This window comes from Helicoverpa armigera, chromosome 7, assembly GCF_030705265.1.
Source record: "Helicoverpa armigera isolate CAAS_96S chromosome 7, ASM3070526v1, whole genome shotgun sequence".
NCBI classification, from domain to species: domain Eukaryota; kingdom Metazoa; phylum Arthropoda; class Insecta; order Lepidoptera; family Noctuidae; genus Helicoverpa; species Helicoverpa armigera.
The window spans coordinates 11,410,131-11,430,825 of NC_087126.1; the positions used below are offsets into that span (position 1 = coordinate 11,410,131).

Sequence of the window (20,695 nt, forward strand, 5' to 3'; positions counted from 1 at the left end):
AAACTGATGTCTACAGCATTTCATATGAAACCCCATGAGCTCACACAAATAGTTTAAACTTTTATTGCTTTGCCGTCGCCGTATCGTTGCCGTTCCGCTACATTTAACGTGTGCGAACCGCCATCCGGACAATTTACGACTGATAAACCGTAAGGAACGAACTGTTGCTTAATATCATATAGTTAGAAAATTGACTTGAATCATATAGGAAGTTAGAAAATTGACGATTTAGTATTTCTATATTTTAACTTCTTATATTTCAAACTAGCTTCTACTAGCGACTTCGTCCGCCTTAGATTCGGACTTTGTGTAAAGAGAGGAAAAATCCACCAGCTTATCCAATTATCTAAATCTATGCGCACCTAACCTACTTTGACATTTGATTTATTATAAGTATAGATGTATAACGGTAAAGGGTTTCGTTTTTTAAACGCACTATTTCTAATTTCTATTCCTGGGACCACTAGACTGATTTGAATATATAGTTCCGTGTTAGATAACCCATTTATCGAGAAAGACTTTAAGCTACCTTCCGTCCGAAAGCACGGGGTAGATCCCACTTGACGCGAGTGAAACCGCTGGCAGAAGCTAGTGAATTATTATTCTTAAAGAATCGTAATAATTAATACTCTAACCAAAACAGAATTGCTATGCGCATGTAAAATTACTCATTGTTGAGGTCAACAGGTCATTATTAAGTTTCTCATAGATTTGGCTTCTACAAAGATATCAGACATTCGTCTTCATACCCAATTGTCATTGAAATCGCAACTTCAAATCCTAGATGTAGTCGGCAACAATCGCACAAAGGCCATCCCAGTAAGCATTTCAGCCACATAATCCTCTCTTTGAGGACCAAACTATTCATCCTTATGAGTGAACGCACACTAAAAACTTTTAGTCGGCCGATTTTTTTGGGTTCAGAAATTAGTATGAAGATGAATGGTAGTATGCACATTACAATGATCTGGTATTTAGCCCGTATCAGACTGACTGAAAACTTTGATTGGAATCAAGTTATCCTAAAATGCATGAAAATGTACATTCTATGTTGCAGTAATTAGAACTTTAATTATATCCACTCTATTGAATTGGGAAATTCTTGCAATGGTAGTGATGATTAATAAATAAAAAAATTGCCTACCACCGGGTCATCGGTCGGTCAACTGTTTAGTCTGCAGTGTGCCAGCACGCTAAATCCTCAAAAAATGTTCTCTCTACCCTCGGTCTGCCAAAATAACAATGAGCGGAGGTATTTAGGACCTCAAGTTGGTGTTATTACCCACAGCCAGCTAAATCCCATTCATATTTATATATTTTGAAGCAAATGTGCGCAAAAGTGTTAAAGTAATAACAGGGACTGGTTAGGGCTGCGTCGTGCGAACTAAGTTTAAATTAGGCAGTTATGTTTTACATGCTTGTGTGGTGAAACTTTGGCTTCTACACATATTGGTGTTACAGGGGTTTCTTGGAAATATAGCATAAGTTTTGTGGTTATTTTTTACTGGTATGTTGTAATTCAGATGACCAAGTAAGCTATATTTGTATTTTTTTTTTGTAGCTGTTCATATTTTGTTCTTAAAATGCAAATAATGCTTATAATACTTGGAAGCAGTTATCTAGTAATTTATTACATTTATGTATATGAATAGGACACCAAATTATTTAGGGCTGATTTTTCAATCGCCAGATAACTTTTATCTGAGGAATATGCTTGACGTTTTGACAGCATTTGTATGGAACATATGTCAAACCGCCATATTTATTCCTCAGATAGAAGTTAACTGATGATTGAAAAATCAGCCCTTAATCAAACAAAATCGAAGATAGACACACAGGTCAGTAATGCTTCTACGAATTAGATGTTCTTTTATATAGTTTTTAAAAAATAGTTTTATTTCTTATGTACAGATAGACACCACCTTTTTTTTCACCACGTTCTACTTAAGTTTTCAGTATCAGTTCAGCAATTTCGACCTGTCCAAATATTTTCATGGCAGCCCTACGAAGTAATCTCGGCGTTGCACAAAACCGGGAACGGTCTAGCTAATCCGGCATTGTTGTTCAAGCTCTCGTGTGCCACAATGTGACCCCTAGACGATAAAACGTTTATTTTCATATTCTAATCCCCTCCCCCTAGCTTTTGAATGCTATGACCCCCTGCAAGTGAGCCAGAAGGAATGTAAACACCTCTCGTTAGTGCCAGCATAGTATTTTCTAAGGTAGGATTTTTGTGGTTTAAATTGTTGTGGATTTATTTTTGAAGTTAAAAGTGTTGGTTGTTTTTGTAAAAAGTGCTGAGTTGACAAAAAAGTGCAATCGAATTGGGAACCTACTTTTTTAAATTAAATTAAATTAAAAATCAGTTTATATTTCGGTATATATTTTGATTATTAGGTTTACATTATTGTCTATAAAAAATAACGATATTTATTGGCACAAACTGGTACCCCATTTTTTTAATTTTTGTGAGTTATAGAGACCTCTTTTTAATAAAGTAATTTTCAGCCACTAATAAATAGGAAAGATTCAATACAGAAACATTTTCCCAACACAAAAACACCATAGTAAATAAATAGTCCAAGTGCTATAAGCTTATAACCCGTCTTCCCTCACTCAAAAATTCACAGTATTTTCTTTAGCTACAATTTTCAGGTCAGTTTCCCAGTATAGTGCACTTTCTCAGCCTTCATATACGTCGGGGGACGCGACAACGTCGCGGAATGTTCCAGACGATGTAAAATAAAATAAAGTTTTACTATGAGAAAATCTTCGAGTTTTCATATGGATTGTGACTAGTTTTTGATTGTTGTGGGATTTTGGTAGGTAATTTTGGGGTTTGAGATATAAGAACTGAGCTTTTAAATTATTTGAAAACTACTTAATTTTTGCCAGGCCAATTAAATAGTTTTCTGCTAAATTATATTGCCAAGCTATTCTCAATAAGCAAGAAATCAAACTATTACTTAAATTATCAATTTTCCTCTGAAACCTTTTCACAATATGATTATTTATTTCAACATCTAGGGGACACATACGATTACTGACAGCTTTTCCGCTTTGCTGTAATACAGTTAAATTGTTCACCACTAAGCCTAATGGATGGTTTAGTATTTAAACGATGTAATGTAAAAGGCTACACTAATGTATAGGTTTCTACTCAAACGGTCGTAGATGAACCTACACAAACTAACAAAAGACTGAAGTATACTATATCACGATTTTATCTCGTTTATTGCGGTTAAAATTATTATATTATGCGTAGCTCTCGAAAAACTTTTGGTTTCGTTTCAGAAAATCGCTTGAGTCCTATTTTTAAGTATCACCGGGTGACAGCGGTGCAGCAAGGGATATCTATCTATGGGTGGGATGCTCGCACTTGTGCTAAAAGCTTCGGACCTCTATTGAGTTTTTCCAGAACTACCTACATAGGTATAGTGAAGCAAAAGGTAAAAAATACAGAGGATTTTCACGTTATTTAGAATCTAGACAGCCGGCAGTGATGAAAGGTACAAATAAAAGTATCTACGCACGCACAGCTCACACAAATAAACCTACAGCTAACCCATACTAAATCTATTACAATTTTCGTCAATAGATTTACCCAACCCTTCCCCTAATTGGTCTAATTCAATAACGTTATCGCATCACTCGTGAAGTTCGGTATAAACGGTCACGTACGGAGCACAATCAATCGTAACTACGAATTCCTTCGGCCTGCATGTCCGGTCAATACGTTTTCTAGGGGAACCATGATTTTGGGAAGGAACTTTTTATATATTTAGTTGGCATCTGTGTTGTTTGTCCTAATTTATTGTTTGGGGTCGACGATGTCTTTTCCTCGACATCAGACGTTACCTTGAATGTCCTCCTGTATCATTTTCCACGATATTACCTTGAGTATTTTATTTAACTGTAAAATACATTTTTTGAGGATAACACTGAACCTTAACATTGACATGCTATTTTAGGCAATCGTTGTAAGTTAAAATTGAAATCAAATAACACTAGGTACCTGCTATTCAATCTACACGTCATCTATATACACATAGTAGGTTTTTACTAAATCCCATTTTACCTCTATAGTCCTTCAACCGCAAACGAGACCAAACAAAATGACCCAAAAAATCCGCGTTATAATGCCACGTGGAAAATTCAATCGTTTTAAAACCTTGTTCCGACGCAAAACTTTTTGCAAAAAAACAAAAAAAGGACAATATTCCTAACTACAGTTTAGTTGGTGCGCCTACCGGCCGCCGGCCGTTTGGGAGTACCCACAGAGTAAAAATGAGCGGAGATGTCATAATGCAGGTGGGCCAGGCACCTTCTTCTAGGTCAAATCATGACCAAATCGATCAGTTACGAGAGAACCAACGAGACATCAACGATTTTTGCGTTATAAAAGTTCCGAAGAACTCCTTGATTACCCTTGGCAGTCGTTACGGGTAGTCAGAAGCCAGTGAGTCAGACACCGGTCTAACCAAGGGGTATCGGGTCGCCCGGGTAACTGAGTTGAGGAGGTCAGATAGGCAGTCGCTCCTTGTAAAGCATTGGTCCTCAGCTGAATCCGGTTAGACTGGAAGCCGACTCCAACATATGTAGTTGGGAAAAGGCTCAGGAGATTATGATTTTCTGAGGCTTTCCGTTATGGCACCTCTACTAGTCATTTTGTTCTCTATGGTCGTACCTGCAATTTGTCCGGTCCCCCGGGCCGGTTCCGGTGCGGGACGATTATCAACCGTTTACCACGGCGGCGGCGGCGGCGGCGGCGGCGGGTTGGTGTTAACCGCTTTTTAGATTACTTTGCTTTTGTTTATTTTTCAAATTGGAAATGGAAAATGGGAGTTTTTTGAGTGAAGGTGTTGGATTAAAAATGTAATTTTACTCTTGTATGAGCTGAGGTTATTTTCAAAGGGTCTCAACTATAATAATCTGAATAGGTAATCGGTACCAATACCATTTATCAATGGTTGATGATAAATGCTATTCCATCTATGTTATGATGGCTAAATTCCTGAAAGTTGTCCATTCACTAGATTGAATAGCCTTTTTTCCAAACTTTTTTCGTAGATTTTTCAATGATAAGATGTCATGAACAAACACCTACTATAACCTTGAAAAACGTCAAGAATACATATAACTGAAACCATTTCCAGTACCATTTGCAACCACCTTTTCAGTTCAAAACTCTCCCAACAACAAATAGAAAATCTTTTTAAAAGTCCAAGTAAGTAATGGATGTACTTTTCATGAAAATTTCTCAAGAAAACGTCTAGATTTCGCGAACACACAATATTTCACGGGAGAAAAAAACTCAACAATTTACGTTCGTCATGATTTTGTTAGGAAATGTTCGCATCAACAAAATGTTAACCTTCGTGAATAATGAATGTTGGCACGTTAATGTAGTTGCTACCTTAATGTTGCTCACGTGTGGATAACGTGTGTCTATTATGAGAATCAAGTTTGCTGACCCCCTCAGGGCTGGGTGAATTTTAAGTTCAGGGACTTTTATTAGTTAGGGTTTTATTCATCTACCATATTTTTAGCATTAGATTTTTTGAAGTTTTTTGTTTTGAAATTCATTGTGTAAATTGAAAAGGACTTATTTTCTTGAAGATTAATCGGTACTAAAATAGTACCGATTTAAGCTACATAATCTATTCTTTAAAAAGTAAGCAGGACAACCACTGTATGTACTGAGTTAAAAAAAACATATCTTCAAAAATATAATTGTAAATCATACTACGCAAAATATAAACTTAAACACCATTCGCCCAATTTTTCGAAACATTAGCAAAACTCGCCCACAAAAAAACATGTTAGGTACACCTTCAGGTGATAAATAAAATGACAAAAATAAACCAAAACTCACTGTCATTTGCGAATAAGAAAAGAGAACAGTTTAAGTAAACCGTTGCCACGATAATTTGGCCGGCATTACGTGTAACGTATTACGCGTTACGCGACGTAAAGCGTAATGCGTTACGCGACGTAAAGCGTAATGCGTTACGCTAAATTATGTCGCGTTTCGTTAAGTTTCGGCGATGTCTGTAATTGAGGTAGAGCTGAGGTCACAGTGTAGGCGAGCGTAAAGAAAAAGTAGGGCGATTTATTCGTAGCGATTTGTTCATCAGTTGTAAGTTATTTTAAAGGTTTTCTGTGCTGTACGGTGTTTATTTTGAAGTAGAAATTATTGAAATGAGCAGAATGTAATCTACATAGTTTAGCGACAATGTGAAATGTGGATTAATAGTTTCTACACAAAACTTTTGCACAAAAAGCTTGCCATAGTTTAGGTATACATTTAATATCATTTTAAGTTGGCATTAGCAGCAATTTTACTCAGGACCGATTTTGACTTCTATCTGAGAAATAAATATGGCGGTTTAACATATTTGTATACAAAAGTTGTCAATAGGTCAAACATATTCTTTAGATAAAAGCCGTAAATCCAATAATACAAGCTGACAATGCAATGCAAACAATGCAATTTTTGTTGACTAAATTTTTTCCCGTTTATCGCTGTTAATACGACCGAAGCCGAACCTCATCAAGTCGCTACAGGTTGGCGGACGCGAGGGCGTTTATTCCGGACCCACATCAATTTTATTACGAATAAACTTTATCTTTATTTTTTGGTACGTAATTTTCTATTTTATTTTTGGATGAAAGGAGACCCTTTTTGGTTATCTATTTTCTTTTCCTTTTTTAATGCCTGTTTATGGTAGGGAATTTTAAACAGTGTCTGAAGTTGGATCAATTGAAAAACGGTAAATAACACGTTTGCAATAAGTATTGTGATCACAACAATTGAGGTTATCTATAATCCATGGATTTACCCACGTCCCAGTAGAAGCCCTTCCTGCAACCAGATAAATAGAGGCCTATGACCTTTTCGGGCTTTAGACTATCCATGTACCCTAAATCAGTTCAATAGAATTGTCGTGGAAATTCAACAGACACAGGTTACTTTTGCATTTATTTTAACAGTAGACCAACATCCTAATCTTCGATATTCGGTCGAGCAGTTTCAATTCCTTAACAAAATTGTCACCTTCTCACCGATTTTAATTAAGTACACAGCACGGGAAGCAGAGCAGTTAACGAGATTACATTTATTACAAACGAATCAAACAAACGTATACATAATTGAGAAGTAATCCCCCCAGAGATACACAAAAGATGTGGATATGCAGAAGGTTTTTACGAACTCACATATTGTGAAGCCGCTGAACAGATTTGTTTGACTCTAAATGTTAAGCGTGTCAAAAAAACAGCGAAAAGTCTAAGTATTGGCGAAAAAGCTGTGACAGCGTGATTATGTATAACTTCAAGTAAAATAAAGGCTCTCTATGCTCATTTCATCTCTAACAGTTCAGCTGTTACAACTTGAACACGGAAACACAGATAGAGTTACTTTCGCATTTTCATTTTAAATTTCTCTCCCGGACTACGGGACTATAACGTGGGACTGAAGCCAACCCGCTGAAGCCTTTTTGAGATAACTTTTATGAAATAGTCACATGTTCTAATGGCTTTAGACATTATTAAGTGTCAAAACTAGAAGAAAGCTTTTTTTCATACGATTGTTTTCTCGCAATTTAAGGAATAAGCCTTCTGCACCTTCCATTTTCTGTCATTAGGTTGTAAAAACAGCAGCTATGTATATTTAAACCGGGCTCGTATTGTTTCACAACAAAGCGATCGTGGCGCAACTCTTAAGCATTTTTCTTGGCTAAATTAAAAAGTAAGATGGATGCTACTGCGGGTTGGAGTTCACAGAGTATTTTTTTGAGTAAAAATGGTAGGTAAAAATAATAGCATGAGTTGGTTTTTGAAAAATTTATTTGTTTGATTGTAAACTATGCAAGAGTACCTACTTGTATGTACATAATCGAAAACAAAAATTGTTCTACTAAAAACCAACTAGGCAATTTTTTTAAATGACTACCTTCCAACAACAGTTTCGCTCACTTTTTGTGGGAACTATTTCGCACACCTTTATAAAAAGTGATTAAAATCGAATACAATAAAATGTATAGGTAACGTAATAAACCAATTAACCATTAAAAACATTAGTTCAATGGGTGCAAAATAATTATCATACAACATTAAAATCGTTCTGAAGAACGTATACTACAAAAGCACAATCGCCACAAAGGGTGTCAAAATAACTGCTGTACAGTTCACGAGCATAACGCGGTAACTGCTTTATCTCTCATTGTAATGAGCCACAAAGGTTATGGCTACGTTATATTTGAAGAACTCCAGATAAGAGCAAACGGTTTTAACATTGTTTCACAAAATTTTCAGCTACTGCGTTATTATTTTGAAGAACCTCCTCCATACATATATGTTATGTAAGGAGTTTTAAGAGAATTTTAGGTTTTAAAGCTTTACAACCATTAAATAGATATCTTAAGATATTTTTATTGTTATAGTTAAAAGATTGAGATATAGGAGTTTTTTGCATTTACCTCTATTTCTCAGTATTTAGTAGGTACTTTTATGTGTTATCCAATGGACGACCTTCAAATCTTTAAAGCGTATCAGATATCTTTTTGCTGTCTTGTCTTACGTTACATTGTTTCCATTGCATTGAAATCTCCACAAAAGACAAAAGAAGGTCAGATATAATTCACTAAGGAAGTGCATCCAGGGTTCCTGGCACATAGCCACGCGGCTTCCATACTCATACATTTGAAATACCCCTTATTTATGTGACGTGACTGTTACCAGTGGTTTGTCGGGAACTAATGATACATGGTAATTTTATTGTTTGTTGGTCTGTGGTCGGCTTAAACAGTAGTTTTGTATGTAAATGAGGAGGCCACAAAGTCTATAATGCAAAACGGTGTGAATTAAAGACCGTATATTCGGATTTACTAATGTCAGTGGTACTGTATTATTGACTACAAACGCTGGAATTTGATTTGATGAATTTTGTGTTGCATACCCTTTTTCATAATTTTTCGTTACTTCATGATAATTAGAATAGAAGGTGTAATGTTCAATTCAAAACAAGTTTACAGTAATTTTATTCACAACTACGACCAGAACAAACTTCTACTCTCCAAAACTCCCCATTCAAGAATACACCTTAAGCACCTAATAATAAAGCCCTATTCTGTCTATTCCAGTCACATCACGAGGACAGCGAGTTGGCTCCCTCCAGCTGAGAGCTGGCCCACTGGCAAGGAAGGCAGCGGGAGTGGCAGCGAGCAGGATGAAGAGGAACTGCCGTATGGATGGGAGCAGGCGCTGGACTGTCATGGGAAACCTTATTATATCAAGTGAGTGGTCTTTACATATCAGCATGACAAATACATGGCCAGGTATAGGATCTTCTAGTTGCTGCTAAAAGACATTCGTTTGTTTCGATTATTAGAATTGTGAAGCTTTTGGGACATATGAAAAATCTGGTACAAATCTAGCTCTGTGAGATATTGTATTGACATCAAAAATTACAATAGTCTACTAAAATACATCCCTTATGTTTTTCGAAACGCTTTCTTGTTGCGTAGATCAAACAGCTCAGATGACAAACAAATTGCACGGTTTTTAGTAATAAACTAATAACAGACGAGGCCCTCGCTGAAATAATGGAAAGATAGATAGATAAAACTTTGGATCCCTATGACATGACACCTAAACATTGAAGTACCTACATTCTTTCTCTCCCTATTCCTCAGCCATGTCAACAAGACGACGACATACGTGGCTCCAGAAGGCTGTTCCTGCGAGTCTCCCCCCGCCCCGCGCGACGTGGTTCTGGAGAGAGACCCCGAGCTCGGCTTCGGGTTTGTCGCGGGGTCTGAGAGACCAGTGCTTGTGCGGTTCGTGACTGATAACTCGCCTAGTGTGGGGAAGGTAAGAAAGGAATTGGAAAGCTAATAAAATGGGCTTCACTTCAGTGATTCAATTGAGTGGACAGTTTAAGGATGTTGCGTCAAAATAAAAGACTCGTAATAATAGCCTTATAATCCTAAAAATCTTCTAATGTTTCAATGCACGAATTAATAATTTGAGATACTTAAGTTTGTATGTAGTAGGTATGTATTTACGAATTCAATTTAATCCGAGAACTACGACTTACCTAAAAAAAAAACCCGTTCTTCCAACTCATAATCCCCAAAATTAATGAATAATGACACAAAATTACAACCTTTTCTATACTTAATTCCAGTTGGAACCCGGAGACCAGATCCTCTGCGTCAACGGTGAAGACGTGAGCTTAGCTGCCCGAGAGCACGTGATCACCGCCGTCCGAGCTTGCACCGATAAGGTCACCTTGCGTGTCTGCCAGCCAGCCAGGAGTGGTAATCCTGCTAGGAGATCAGCTCTGCTGTCAGCTGCCAAGAGGGCGAGGTTGAGGGCAAGGCCACCGAGGGTCCGGTTTGCTGATTCCGTTCAGTTGAATGGAGCTCCTATGTACCCTGTAAGTGATGTATTAGTTCTCACTTTATTGAAGACATGATTGTTTAGCAAGATAGAAATTATTACAAATGATTACAAACTATAGTGGTTTCTTGCCCAACTTTACTAAATTGTTTTTCTCCCATAATTTCAGCCATCAGCCTTCTCCCTCGGCGATCTCTGCTTACCTCCAATGGCCAATGTCTTGAAGGTGTTCCTGGAGAATGGTCAGACGAAGTCCTTCAAGTACGACACCACCACCACGGTGGCAGACGTGGTGACTAGCCTCAAGGATAAGCTGTGCATCACTGCGGAGGAGCACTTCAGTCTCGTGGTGGAACATGTCAAGAGTTTGAAGAGAAACAAGCTGACGCTGCTGGATCCTAAGGAGTCTTTAGCTAGGGTAAGCACTAAATTACTTGAGGATTATTTCGTTACTTTAATCTTTAAGACTGCCGTAGTCGAAATTTTAGTTTTTTGTAAGAAATTATATATATCCATCAGAATTTTGGGTGAGGAATACTAATTCAAAAGTAATTTCGGGGGACTTTAAGATAGATTTTTTTTAGCAAAGAATTTTGTATCTACCCAATATTTATTACAGCTAATAATTCTCTTATCCTCAGGTAATCAGCTGGGTAAGTCAAGTAGTTCAGAATTCATAGACAATTTAGACCGCCGTATATTTTGTTACGAAAAATACGTCAAGGATTCACGTTGAAGCAAATTTTCCATACTATTACGGTCGGATGCAAAATATGTGCGTCACGTGTGGCTCAAATTGAATTAATATTAAATGATACTATATAACGTGGTTCAAAATATCTCCCGTTTCCGAAGTAAAATTACGGTACAGTGAATTTCGTTTTCTGAGGTGACGGATTTGCCATGACCAATAGAAATCTGTGGTGGTATAGACACAAGGTGTAGTGCGTAATAGGATAGTAGGGAAGTAGTAGTAGTAGTAAAATAGGTGGTGATTGCATTGCACAACAAAGTATGGCTGTTGCAGCAGGCTGTTGTCATCCACATAATTTTTTGACAAACACCAACCACAAATTATATTTCACATTCTACTCAAAACAGGTTGTGGGAACACCACGCAAGCATTCAACAAACAATACAGAACAAATATTAAGGTGAACCGGCAATATATTATGCGGTATACATTCAATAAAAAAATTGCCAGATGCACCTAACTTTGATGCTGTCAAATCTTGAACCGTTTTAAAAAACTTCTTCAATAAATTCCAGATCGCAGCACGCCCGGGGTCCTACAAGATGCGTTGCCTCTTCCGCATCGTGTTCATGCCGACAGCTGCCGCCGAGCTCGCTCAGCGGGACCTAGCAGCACTGGACTACTTGTACATGCAGTGCTGTAACGATGTGGCTCAAGAACGCTTTGCTCCGGAGCTGCAGCCCGAAGTGGCGTTGCGGCTGGCGGCCCTGCATATGCATCAGCACGCGTTGGCGAATAATTTGTCGCCGGCTAAGCTCACTGTTAAGGCTGTTGAGTGAGTATTTTGTAGTATTCGAATTAATATGCAGGCCGAATATAATAAAAATCTTATCAAAGATTATGGTTAGTAGAGAAACTCAAAATTAACGTGCTGAGTATTCGTATGCGTCACGTGATAGATGAATAAATTGGAACCCTGAAGAGACATTTTACAAGGCTTTGGTATTAGCGAGGCATTCCATATAGATAACATAGAAAAATTGCCATAAAGAGACATAGAAAGAAAAAGTTCCAAGGAAGATAAATCGATATAGAATGTGTCTTCTGGTACTTCCATAATACATTTTATTTTTTCTATATTATAGTCCCTTTTGACGAATAGAATGAGCTTGGCACCCCACTATTTAAAAGTTTTTGGTACTCTGTCTAATAATTATACTGTATATTTTCAGGAGAGAGTTCGGCTTAGAGCGATTCGTGCCCAGCGGTCTACTCGAGAGCATGAAGCGCAAAGAGCTTCGCAGACTGATCGCGCACTTCCTCAAACTGAACTCGCAGATGACTGGCAGCCAGAGGCAGTTGACGCAGTTACAGGTAAAAAAATATAATAAGAAACATAATAATTTTGGTTTTGGTAAACTAAGTAAATACATCTATTAATAAATTTGAAATATATACATTCACAAAAATAAATAATTGTTAGTGAAAAAACTTGTTTTGGCGTCTTTTAATTTCAGCTATATTATTTTTTTTTTAAATAATTGACTATAAATAAACGCTAAGCTTAACAAAATAAAATGCTTAGGTACCTACATAAAAATCCGTAGATAATATTATGAAAGCGATAGCGCAACCACATATTTACATTAGGGCAAAAGCTGAAAGACAATAAATTGTAGGTTTTAAAATCTTTCGGAAAATATTTCCTTTTATTTTACATCCCTATTGTGATGACTTACAGGCCAAACTCCACTACCTGGACATCGTGGCCGGGCTGCCCAGCTACGGCGCGAAGTGCTTCAGCAGCAGCCGGCCGGAGCGAGTGCTGCTCGTGTCTCCACGCTTCGGACTCAGCCAGATCGTCGGCAGAACTAACTCTGTGGTGAGGACATGATGATGAGAGGAATAGGAGTGGGTTTGGACGGGAGGGCAGAATATAACAATACAAAGATTGCCTTAATATATAGTAAAACCTGAGGACACACAATCTGAGAGTACAGAAGTGGCCACTCTATTACAGTTTTCTTAACTAACAGCCCCACAGAAAGCATTGTAAAAACGACTGAATTCACTTGTTTGCTTACATATTTATTTGTTTGCTGCCAGGGAGTATCGGAATGCCCAGGGTTGGGAAGATCAGTTTAGCTTTATTTTAAATACTAGCTAAGCTAATGATGATAAAACTTATTTTCTTTTCAAAAGCAAAATATATTTCCGTCCCATCAGGTTTTTTTAAGCAATTATAAAGCTTACATAAGTCCTAGGTATACATCAGTGCACATCATCAAACCATCAGTATTATACTGATCCTCTACAATATACTCCACAGCCTCAACCGATAGCCTCTCTGGAAGAGGTGGAAGGCATCAGAGTGAAGCGCGACTGGTCGAGTGGAGGTGCTGACGTCGCCATCTTCCTGCAGAGAGACAGGGTGCTGGCGCTGCTCATGGACGAGAGGGATGCCGCTGAGATGCCGCTTATTATTGCTGGGTATGTACCAATGAAGCTTAAAAGAGGCTAGAGTTTTTGGGTGAAGAATTGGTGGAAAGGAATCATAAAATTTTATTTGTACAAATATGCTGAGGGATGGTCTTCATTTTTTATTTCATGTCTTATGTTTTTCTTATTTTCGTTAAATTATGTAGTAAGCGGGGTGCTTCCAGTAAAACATTAAGTATATCTTATAATAAATAAATAAATATTTTTTTTAGGTATTATCGTCTGGTGACTGGTCAAGAATTAAATGTGGAACAAGAAAGGGAACCCATGACAGAAGATATAGGTAAGTCAACAGTGTGGACGTGACTGGTTTGATTATTAATTTTTGTGGCCTGTTAATAGAATATTTAAATCATATTTATCCCATGACAGAAGATATAGGTAAGTCAACAGTTAAGAAGTAACTGGTTTGATTTATTAATAAGTGTTGATGTACTGTTGATACAATATTTAAATCATTGTTTTATGTTCCAGCTCCACCATACTTGTCGCAACACAACGTGGTGCCAGCTAAATGGAGCTACCTCCACTACGACGACATGAGCACGATGTCGAAGAAGCACTACGCGATCTTCAGCATGCCTCCCCCCTACCACTCCACCCCCGACCAGAACAAGGCCCTCGACACCAACATGAACACCAACATCAACAACAGGAACCATAGCAATAACTCCAGCCCACTAATAGGCTATGATTCTAAATCTGGTCTACTTGGCCACGATGTCCACTTCGAGAAGTGTAAGAGGAACGATGACTTCAGACTCTTCGATCCCAATGACGCTTGCTACCTCGACGACGGCATGGGCTTCGACCTTCAAAGCGTTCTGTCCATGGAACTCTTAGAGAACGCGTCGAACAACCCCAGGCTAGTAGAAGCTAAAAACGAAGAGGTGCTAAGAAGAGTAGCAGAAATGCAGAAATTAGTTGAAAACTCCGAACAATATTTGACTGAAAATTGTGATTTCGATACTTATCATGAGAATTTACGAGATGAGCTAGTTGGTAAAGAAACTTGTGTAGATAATGTAGAGAGTGATACAGAGTCTAATACTAGTAGAATGACGGATGATGCGCCGGGCATACTGAGACATAGTGACTCGTTGCTGTTACTGACTGAAACTATAAACCAAGGACTGAGCGGGTTAACTGTACCGGAGAATGGTAAAGACAATAATAGCTTAACCACGCGACAGTCTCAAGGCCTCAGTGCTATACTGAATAACTGTGGATTGACTGATGCTTTGATAGCTTTGAACAGTGATATATGTCACTCAGAGAGTGACAATGATTCGCTTTATACGCCCACGAGTAGTCCTATACGTAAACATCAAAATAAGTCCACGGGTAAAGGAGTCAGAACTAGTTTTGGTCTAGTCAGCCCTGACGCAACGCAAGACAATAAGGAACCAAATCTAAAGGAATATTTGAAACAACTTAGAGAAAAGAGTAGTAAAGAAGAAACGAAAGCGGCTGAGTACCCGTACTTCTATCAAGAGAGCGTAGTTGATAATGATGCTGAGCTTATAGATTTAACTTTGATACCTCCCCCACAAACGCCCGACGAATTAGACTGTGCTACGCAAGTGCCTCAAATTTTACCCGTAGTTCCGCCATCGTTTGCTGATGACAAAGTGAATTCACAAGAAAACTTAGCAAATGCACCGAAGAAGAATGCTCTAGAAGAATTTATAGCTAATGTTACTATACAGCCTCCTACAGTTAAAGTCACTCCAGCTATAGAGTTGACACCAGAAGAAATAATGTCGTATATCATTCCACCTCCACCAGCTTCTAACTCATCCACTTTAGATAGAGAACAAGTAAGTTACGCTAATCATAGTCAAATACTTGAAGCAAAAAACGAACAAGCCAACACAGAAGCAAAAACTGCGAACGGTGATGTCGTGAAGGGGACTTTAAGCGTTAGCGAAATAAGGAATATGTTCGCAGCCAAAAGTTTGAGTGATGCCAGAAATAGTCTTTTACTCAAAGACAAAAACAAAGTTGCTACTCAAACGAAATCCGATTCCCCTAAAGGTAAAAGAAAAAGTCAGGCTGGTGAGAAACAATCTAATGGAAACGCCCACGTTATAGAATACCCTACAGTCGAGAGAAAAGGAATGTTCTCTTGTTGTAGTAAAGACAAGAACAAATCCGAAGAGAATTCTGATGACAATGAGAAAGTGGAAACACAAATTCAGAACTCAGACTCCATTCCTGACGTATGTGAAATTAGGCCACCGCCGAGAAGAAAAAACTCCGATTGTAAGAAACCTCCTGAAAGACCTCCGAAGGTACCACCCGTACCCGCTCCAAGACCGCGATCGAATTCATTTACGTGTCTCAATAACGAGCTGAGCGCTGTTGAGATTACAAACAACCACTTCAGTACATTGAACAACAGGAAGCTTAACTACAAAGTAATCTGCGACATAAACGAGCAATGTATGCCGAACCCTCCACAATTGCCGCCGCGATTAGAAAACAAAGTGCTGTCACCACCACCACCGATTTTGCTACCTCCTAAAAAGCCGCCATTACCTCCTGTACCGAGCATTGAAGTACTCAGACTAAAGAATTCACAAAAGCAATCACCGATTAGGAACCCAGAACAGAGATTAGCCAGCATCGGCTCACCGCATTTCCAACGTAACTTAAACACATACAGAAACTTAGAAAACGAAAACAGATTGACTGACGAAGAAGCTCAGAATATTCGATCATCGCCTAACTACAGTTCTATGACATTACAGAGCCGTCACGTGAGATCCAACTCGGAGACCAAGAATACAATTTTGAAGAACAATACAGCACTTTCTTTATGTTCTCCACAGATGAACAGACGGTTTAGTAATCGACCTGATTTACTGAATGGGGCACCTGGTGAGCGAGTGTTTAGTCCTCCATTATCAGAGCGGCAGTCTTTTCGTCGTAACAGTGCAAGTCCGACTCCAAAGGTTCAGAACCACGTGAGGTTTAAGGATGAAGTAGTGGATGATATTCCGACGCCTCCCTCTCCACCGACGGTGAAGTTCCCGGAGTTCCAGCCCGGGAATAATGGGCACGTGTCGATAGAGAACCTGCTGTGTAAGACAGAGGTGGCGGTGGATGGGTTGCTGCAGAGGCTACACCAGGTGGCGCAGAAGTGTTCGCATCAGCACGCGCATGGAGGCGGCGAAGATATTGATGAGGCTAAGTTTCAGGTGAGCTGAATAATTTATGATTATAATTATATAACGACGATTCATGTAAACGAAGCAAAAATTGATATTACGATTCTATTCACAAATGTTGGTAGAGTTCTACCAAGTTACATTGTAGTATATTTGTCTTGATAGTAACTGGTTAAATTATTTATGGTGTACTTGTTCCATTGACTATTTACTTTCGATTGGGTGTAGGTCGTCATGCTTTTATACCAAAAGTTATTTAATTTTGAAAACTTTAACCAATGGTCACACCAGTTACTGCAAAACTACAATAAGTAGGATTGAAGTGTAATGATTTTAAAATCACATCAGAGGCAGGTTAGCAGACCTACCGAGTTAGGATTGTTGTGTAGGCTTTAAAATATTACAAGTTTGCTTCAATATATTTATATTTCACCTATTCTTCAGCGTGCTCGCAGCGAGCTGACAGCATGTGCAGTAACACTGGTGAGCGCGTCGCGTTCCCTGGTGGGCGCGCTGGGCGGGACGGGCGGCGCCGCGCCCGGGGCCGCGCCCGCCGCGCTCGCTGACTGCCTCACGCCGCTCAGGAGGCTGTCTGACTTGGCACAGGTGAGTTACAACTTGAGACATGGATATGCTTTGGCCCAAGTTCACCGACAACTGACGCAAGAACGCAGCTTCAGAAAACTGACGTTTGTCGGTGAAATGGGATTAACTAGAAGATTTCTACCCAAAGGCTACAATTTGTTTTAGTATGATTTAAATAATAATACTTAAGAACTTGGAAATGTTAAAAATAGAGATTGCCAAATCGTTCCAACCATGCTATAATATGCCATATATAATATGCATATAACCAACGACGAACATTTTATTTATATTCCGATCGGATTCCCTATTACCTATTTTGACCTGAACATCATCCCTTCATAACCGATCTACATTATCATCACAACTTTCATTCTCGACTCCAGGCTCTCGGCAGACACACATCAGCACCACTCCAAACGCGAAACCTGGTCCTCCGAGTCCACGACGTGACCGCTGCTTTCAAAGAATTAGCCGGTGCAGAAATGGCACAAATCATCCACGAGCACAACGCCAAGAAATCCCAAGGTCAAGGGCAGGAGAACAACTCGACCCTGGAAGGTCAACTGGCTTTAAGAGCTGAATGTTTGGCTAATGTCCTCGCTACCTTACTGAGAAGCCTTAGGGTATTTTCTCCTTAAGGATAAAAGGACCAGTTTTCTGTTTTGTATAAAGATATGATGATGAGCATAATAATGGTAGGAAAGGTACTATAAATGATGAAGTGATGTAAATGGATGTGGGATTAGATAGGAATGATACTAATATTTGTATAGCGCAAATCATGACGTACAATGCTGACGCGATGTCATACGATTTTTATTTCGATTTTGTCGATTCGACTCACGACTCGTTTTCTAAAAATCGATTAATTTTATACCAGACGTAATCACACCATTTATCTCGATATATTCCGAGTTGAAAATAATTGGAGAATAATCTGGTACAAGCGATATATTATAGCTCTCTATCTTAAACAATATAGGACATCAAAAGAGCAGCTAAAATAAATACGAATAATAAATATTATATTAACTGTAAATCCATTCTATGTATAGATTAATTTGTTAATTGATTTCTGTTGATAAATAAATAACCGTTACTAAAATGAGACCAAATAAATTTAGGTACGTTTTTTAAATAATTCGATAGTTTTTTCGTAGTTGGCAACATTTGTGTTTGTATGGCTCCTGTTTACCATGACTGCTATGAATTACGACTGTGATGGGGTAATTAAAAATGGAGGAAATTATTGTACTTTGGACGTTTTGTCATTGTAAAAAGGAGCCATTAGTTTGTAGATTGTAAATTTTAATGTTAATGTTCACATTTGTTGTTTATATAATTTTTGTGAGTAATTTAACTTGTAGTTAACGCTTAATTTTAACTTGATGCATAGTTTTGAACTTGCGGTGGATATATCTGTCTGTTAAATCTACAATGGTTATCAATAAAGAATATCATATCACTTCTAGGTACACAAATAATCCTAGAAATTATTCATATCATATAAAAAAGGTACTCAAAAGCATTATAAAACCTTTAGTTTCTACTATTCCTGTTTTCACCCACGTAGAATACATTGGAGTCCTGAAAAAATAAAATATGCTGCATGTTACAAGACCTTGTCAGCCAGAAAAACCAGTCCACAGATTATATCAGTCTATCAGCTTCTATTATCTATGATTCCGTAGACAAAGTGTTACCATAGTTTAATTAATTTTACCTTAAAACATATCTATTTATACAAGAATAAAATGTATATTTTCTATTGTGAGATGTGTGAATGGATAAAGGGTGCAATGTCTGTAATCCTTCAGTGTCTAACTTACCATATCTTAATACTTTAGGCAACTGTAATCAAAGATAAAACTAATACGTATACTGTCGTTCTGTGCATATGTTTTCTCTCCTATAATTTACACCTTAATGTGCTAAAATACTTAAGAAATACTTCATTAAGGGTTGTAATGATATTATCGCGCGAATTTGCATAAAGTTTGGTGTTGCTAGCTGTTAATTTGTTCAACAATGTTGCCAGCAATCGTTTTTTGGTACACGCGATGTGCTGATATTAAAATATTGGTGCTATTTTGAAAAGAAAGTGTACGTTTTTCGGTATTGTTATCGGTTGAACTGTAATCATTATTTGCGAGTACATAAATGATAATTATGTAATGCACCAGTGATTTGAATTTTTTGTAAATATCACGTAGGGTTGTTTTTGCAACGCAATAAACTAAACTAAGGCATAACGCATGATGTATTGATAATAATCTGTTTCTATTTCCCGCCTGTTTAGTACAATTTTGTGTTATTTTTCTCCGCTGGTATCCCAAAGCTTTTATAGGAACCAAAGACGAGAGTTTTCATATATTTTATGTTGTTTCTTGGTTTTGTTTATGAATATTCACTTCGGCTTATAATGAATTTCTTCATGTATTGAACAGACTATAGTTCTGATGTTGAATAGATTCTCTTTATGTTTTATTGATGCACTTGTGACAAACTATGAAAATCTATGGAAACTACTGTTTCTACTTTCAGAAACTTTCAACAACTATTCTGAAAAATATTAAATTACCTTAGCTCTTTAGTCCAGACCTTTTACTAAACTAAATTCGGTTCGAACGACCAATTTTTGACTTCCGAGTTTCAGACAATGGAAGATCAGAAACGTCAGAATGTGCATCAACAAAACAACGGTTTACGTGTATAAAAAGTTTGCAAACATAGTTTATCGTTATACAAGATAATAATTCACCAGTTTATTTATTGTTCCCAAGTAACAATGCAATGCATTTGATGTAATAAACAATATAAATATTTGTTTGTGTCTTATTGTTTCCTTAAACTGTTCGTTATTAAAACGGCTTATACTTTACTGCGGAATTCAATAGCCTAAACTATGCATTGTTTTGCAAGATTAGAATTTGAAATCATTTGTTTAAAGCTAATGTCAAAATTAAATCTCTAATCGCAGCAAAACAGCCGATAGATCGGTTATTGAAATCCACAGTAAGGACAACCATGCTGATTTCTGTAAAATCGTTTAGTATGAAAGACGATGACTCAACCAACACGGTTAGATTTCCTTTCCTGTACCTGAATACTTGTTTTATAAACACACAGAAGTACAAATGTCCATGCAAAGACCTTGAAAAAATAAGTTTTGAAACTATTGAACCAATTCGTAAAATTCTTTCACTATCCCCGAGTAGGTATATTTTATCCGGGTTCGGTAAGTAGTTCCGAAGAAGAACAGCTAGCAGTTAATATAGCGTATATTTAACCAGTGTACGGGAAAAGACTTCTGATGCGGTTGAATTCGGGGCAAATA

The 20,695-nt window shown here is 37.8% G+C and overlaps 1 protein-coding gene across 1 annotated transcript in view; it reads left to right on the forward strand.

Annotated features, from left to right (window-relative positions):
• Positions 1 to 20,183, forward strand: part of LOC135117079 (uncharacterized) — a 187,612-nt gene extending 167,429 nt beyond the window's left edge. The window contains exons 3-14 of the mRNA XM_064035476.1: positions 9,144 to 9,296; positions 9,696 to 9,873; positions 10,190 to 10,441; positions 10,574 to 10,822; positions 11,674 to 11,933; positions 12,331 to 12,472; positions 12,840 to 12,980; positions 13,428 to 13,588; positions 13,810 to 13,880; positions 14,072 to 16,800; positions 17,215 to 17,376; positions 17,742 to 20,183. Coding sequence (XP_063891546.1) covers positions 9,144 to 9,296; positions 9,696 to 9,873; positions 10,190 to 10,441; positions 10,574 to 10,822; positions 11,674 to 11,933; positions 12,331 to 12,472; positions 12,840 to 12,980; positions 13,428 to 13,588; positions 13,810 to 13,880; positions 14,072 to 16,800; positions 17,215 to 17,376; positions 17,742 to 17,996 — 4,753 coding nt within the window. The 3' untranslated portion in view covers positions 17,997 to 20,183. The remainder of the gene's footprint in view (positions 1 to 9,143; positions 9,297 to 9,695; positions 9,874 to 10,189; positions 10,442 to 10,573; positions 10,823 to 11,673; positions 11,934 to 12,330; positions 12,473 to 12,839; positions 12,981 to 13,427; positions 13,589 to 13,809; positions 13,881 to 14,071; positions 16,801 to 17,214; positions 17,377 to 17,741) is intronic.
• Positions 20,184 to 20,695: the final 512 nt, after the last annotated feature.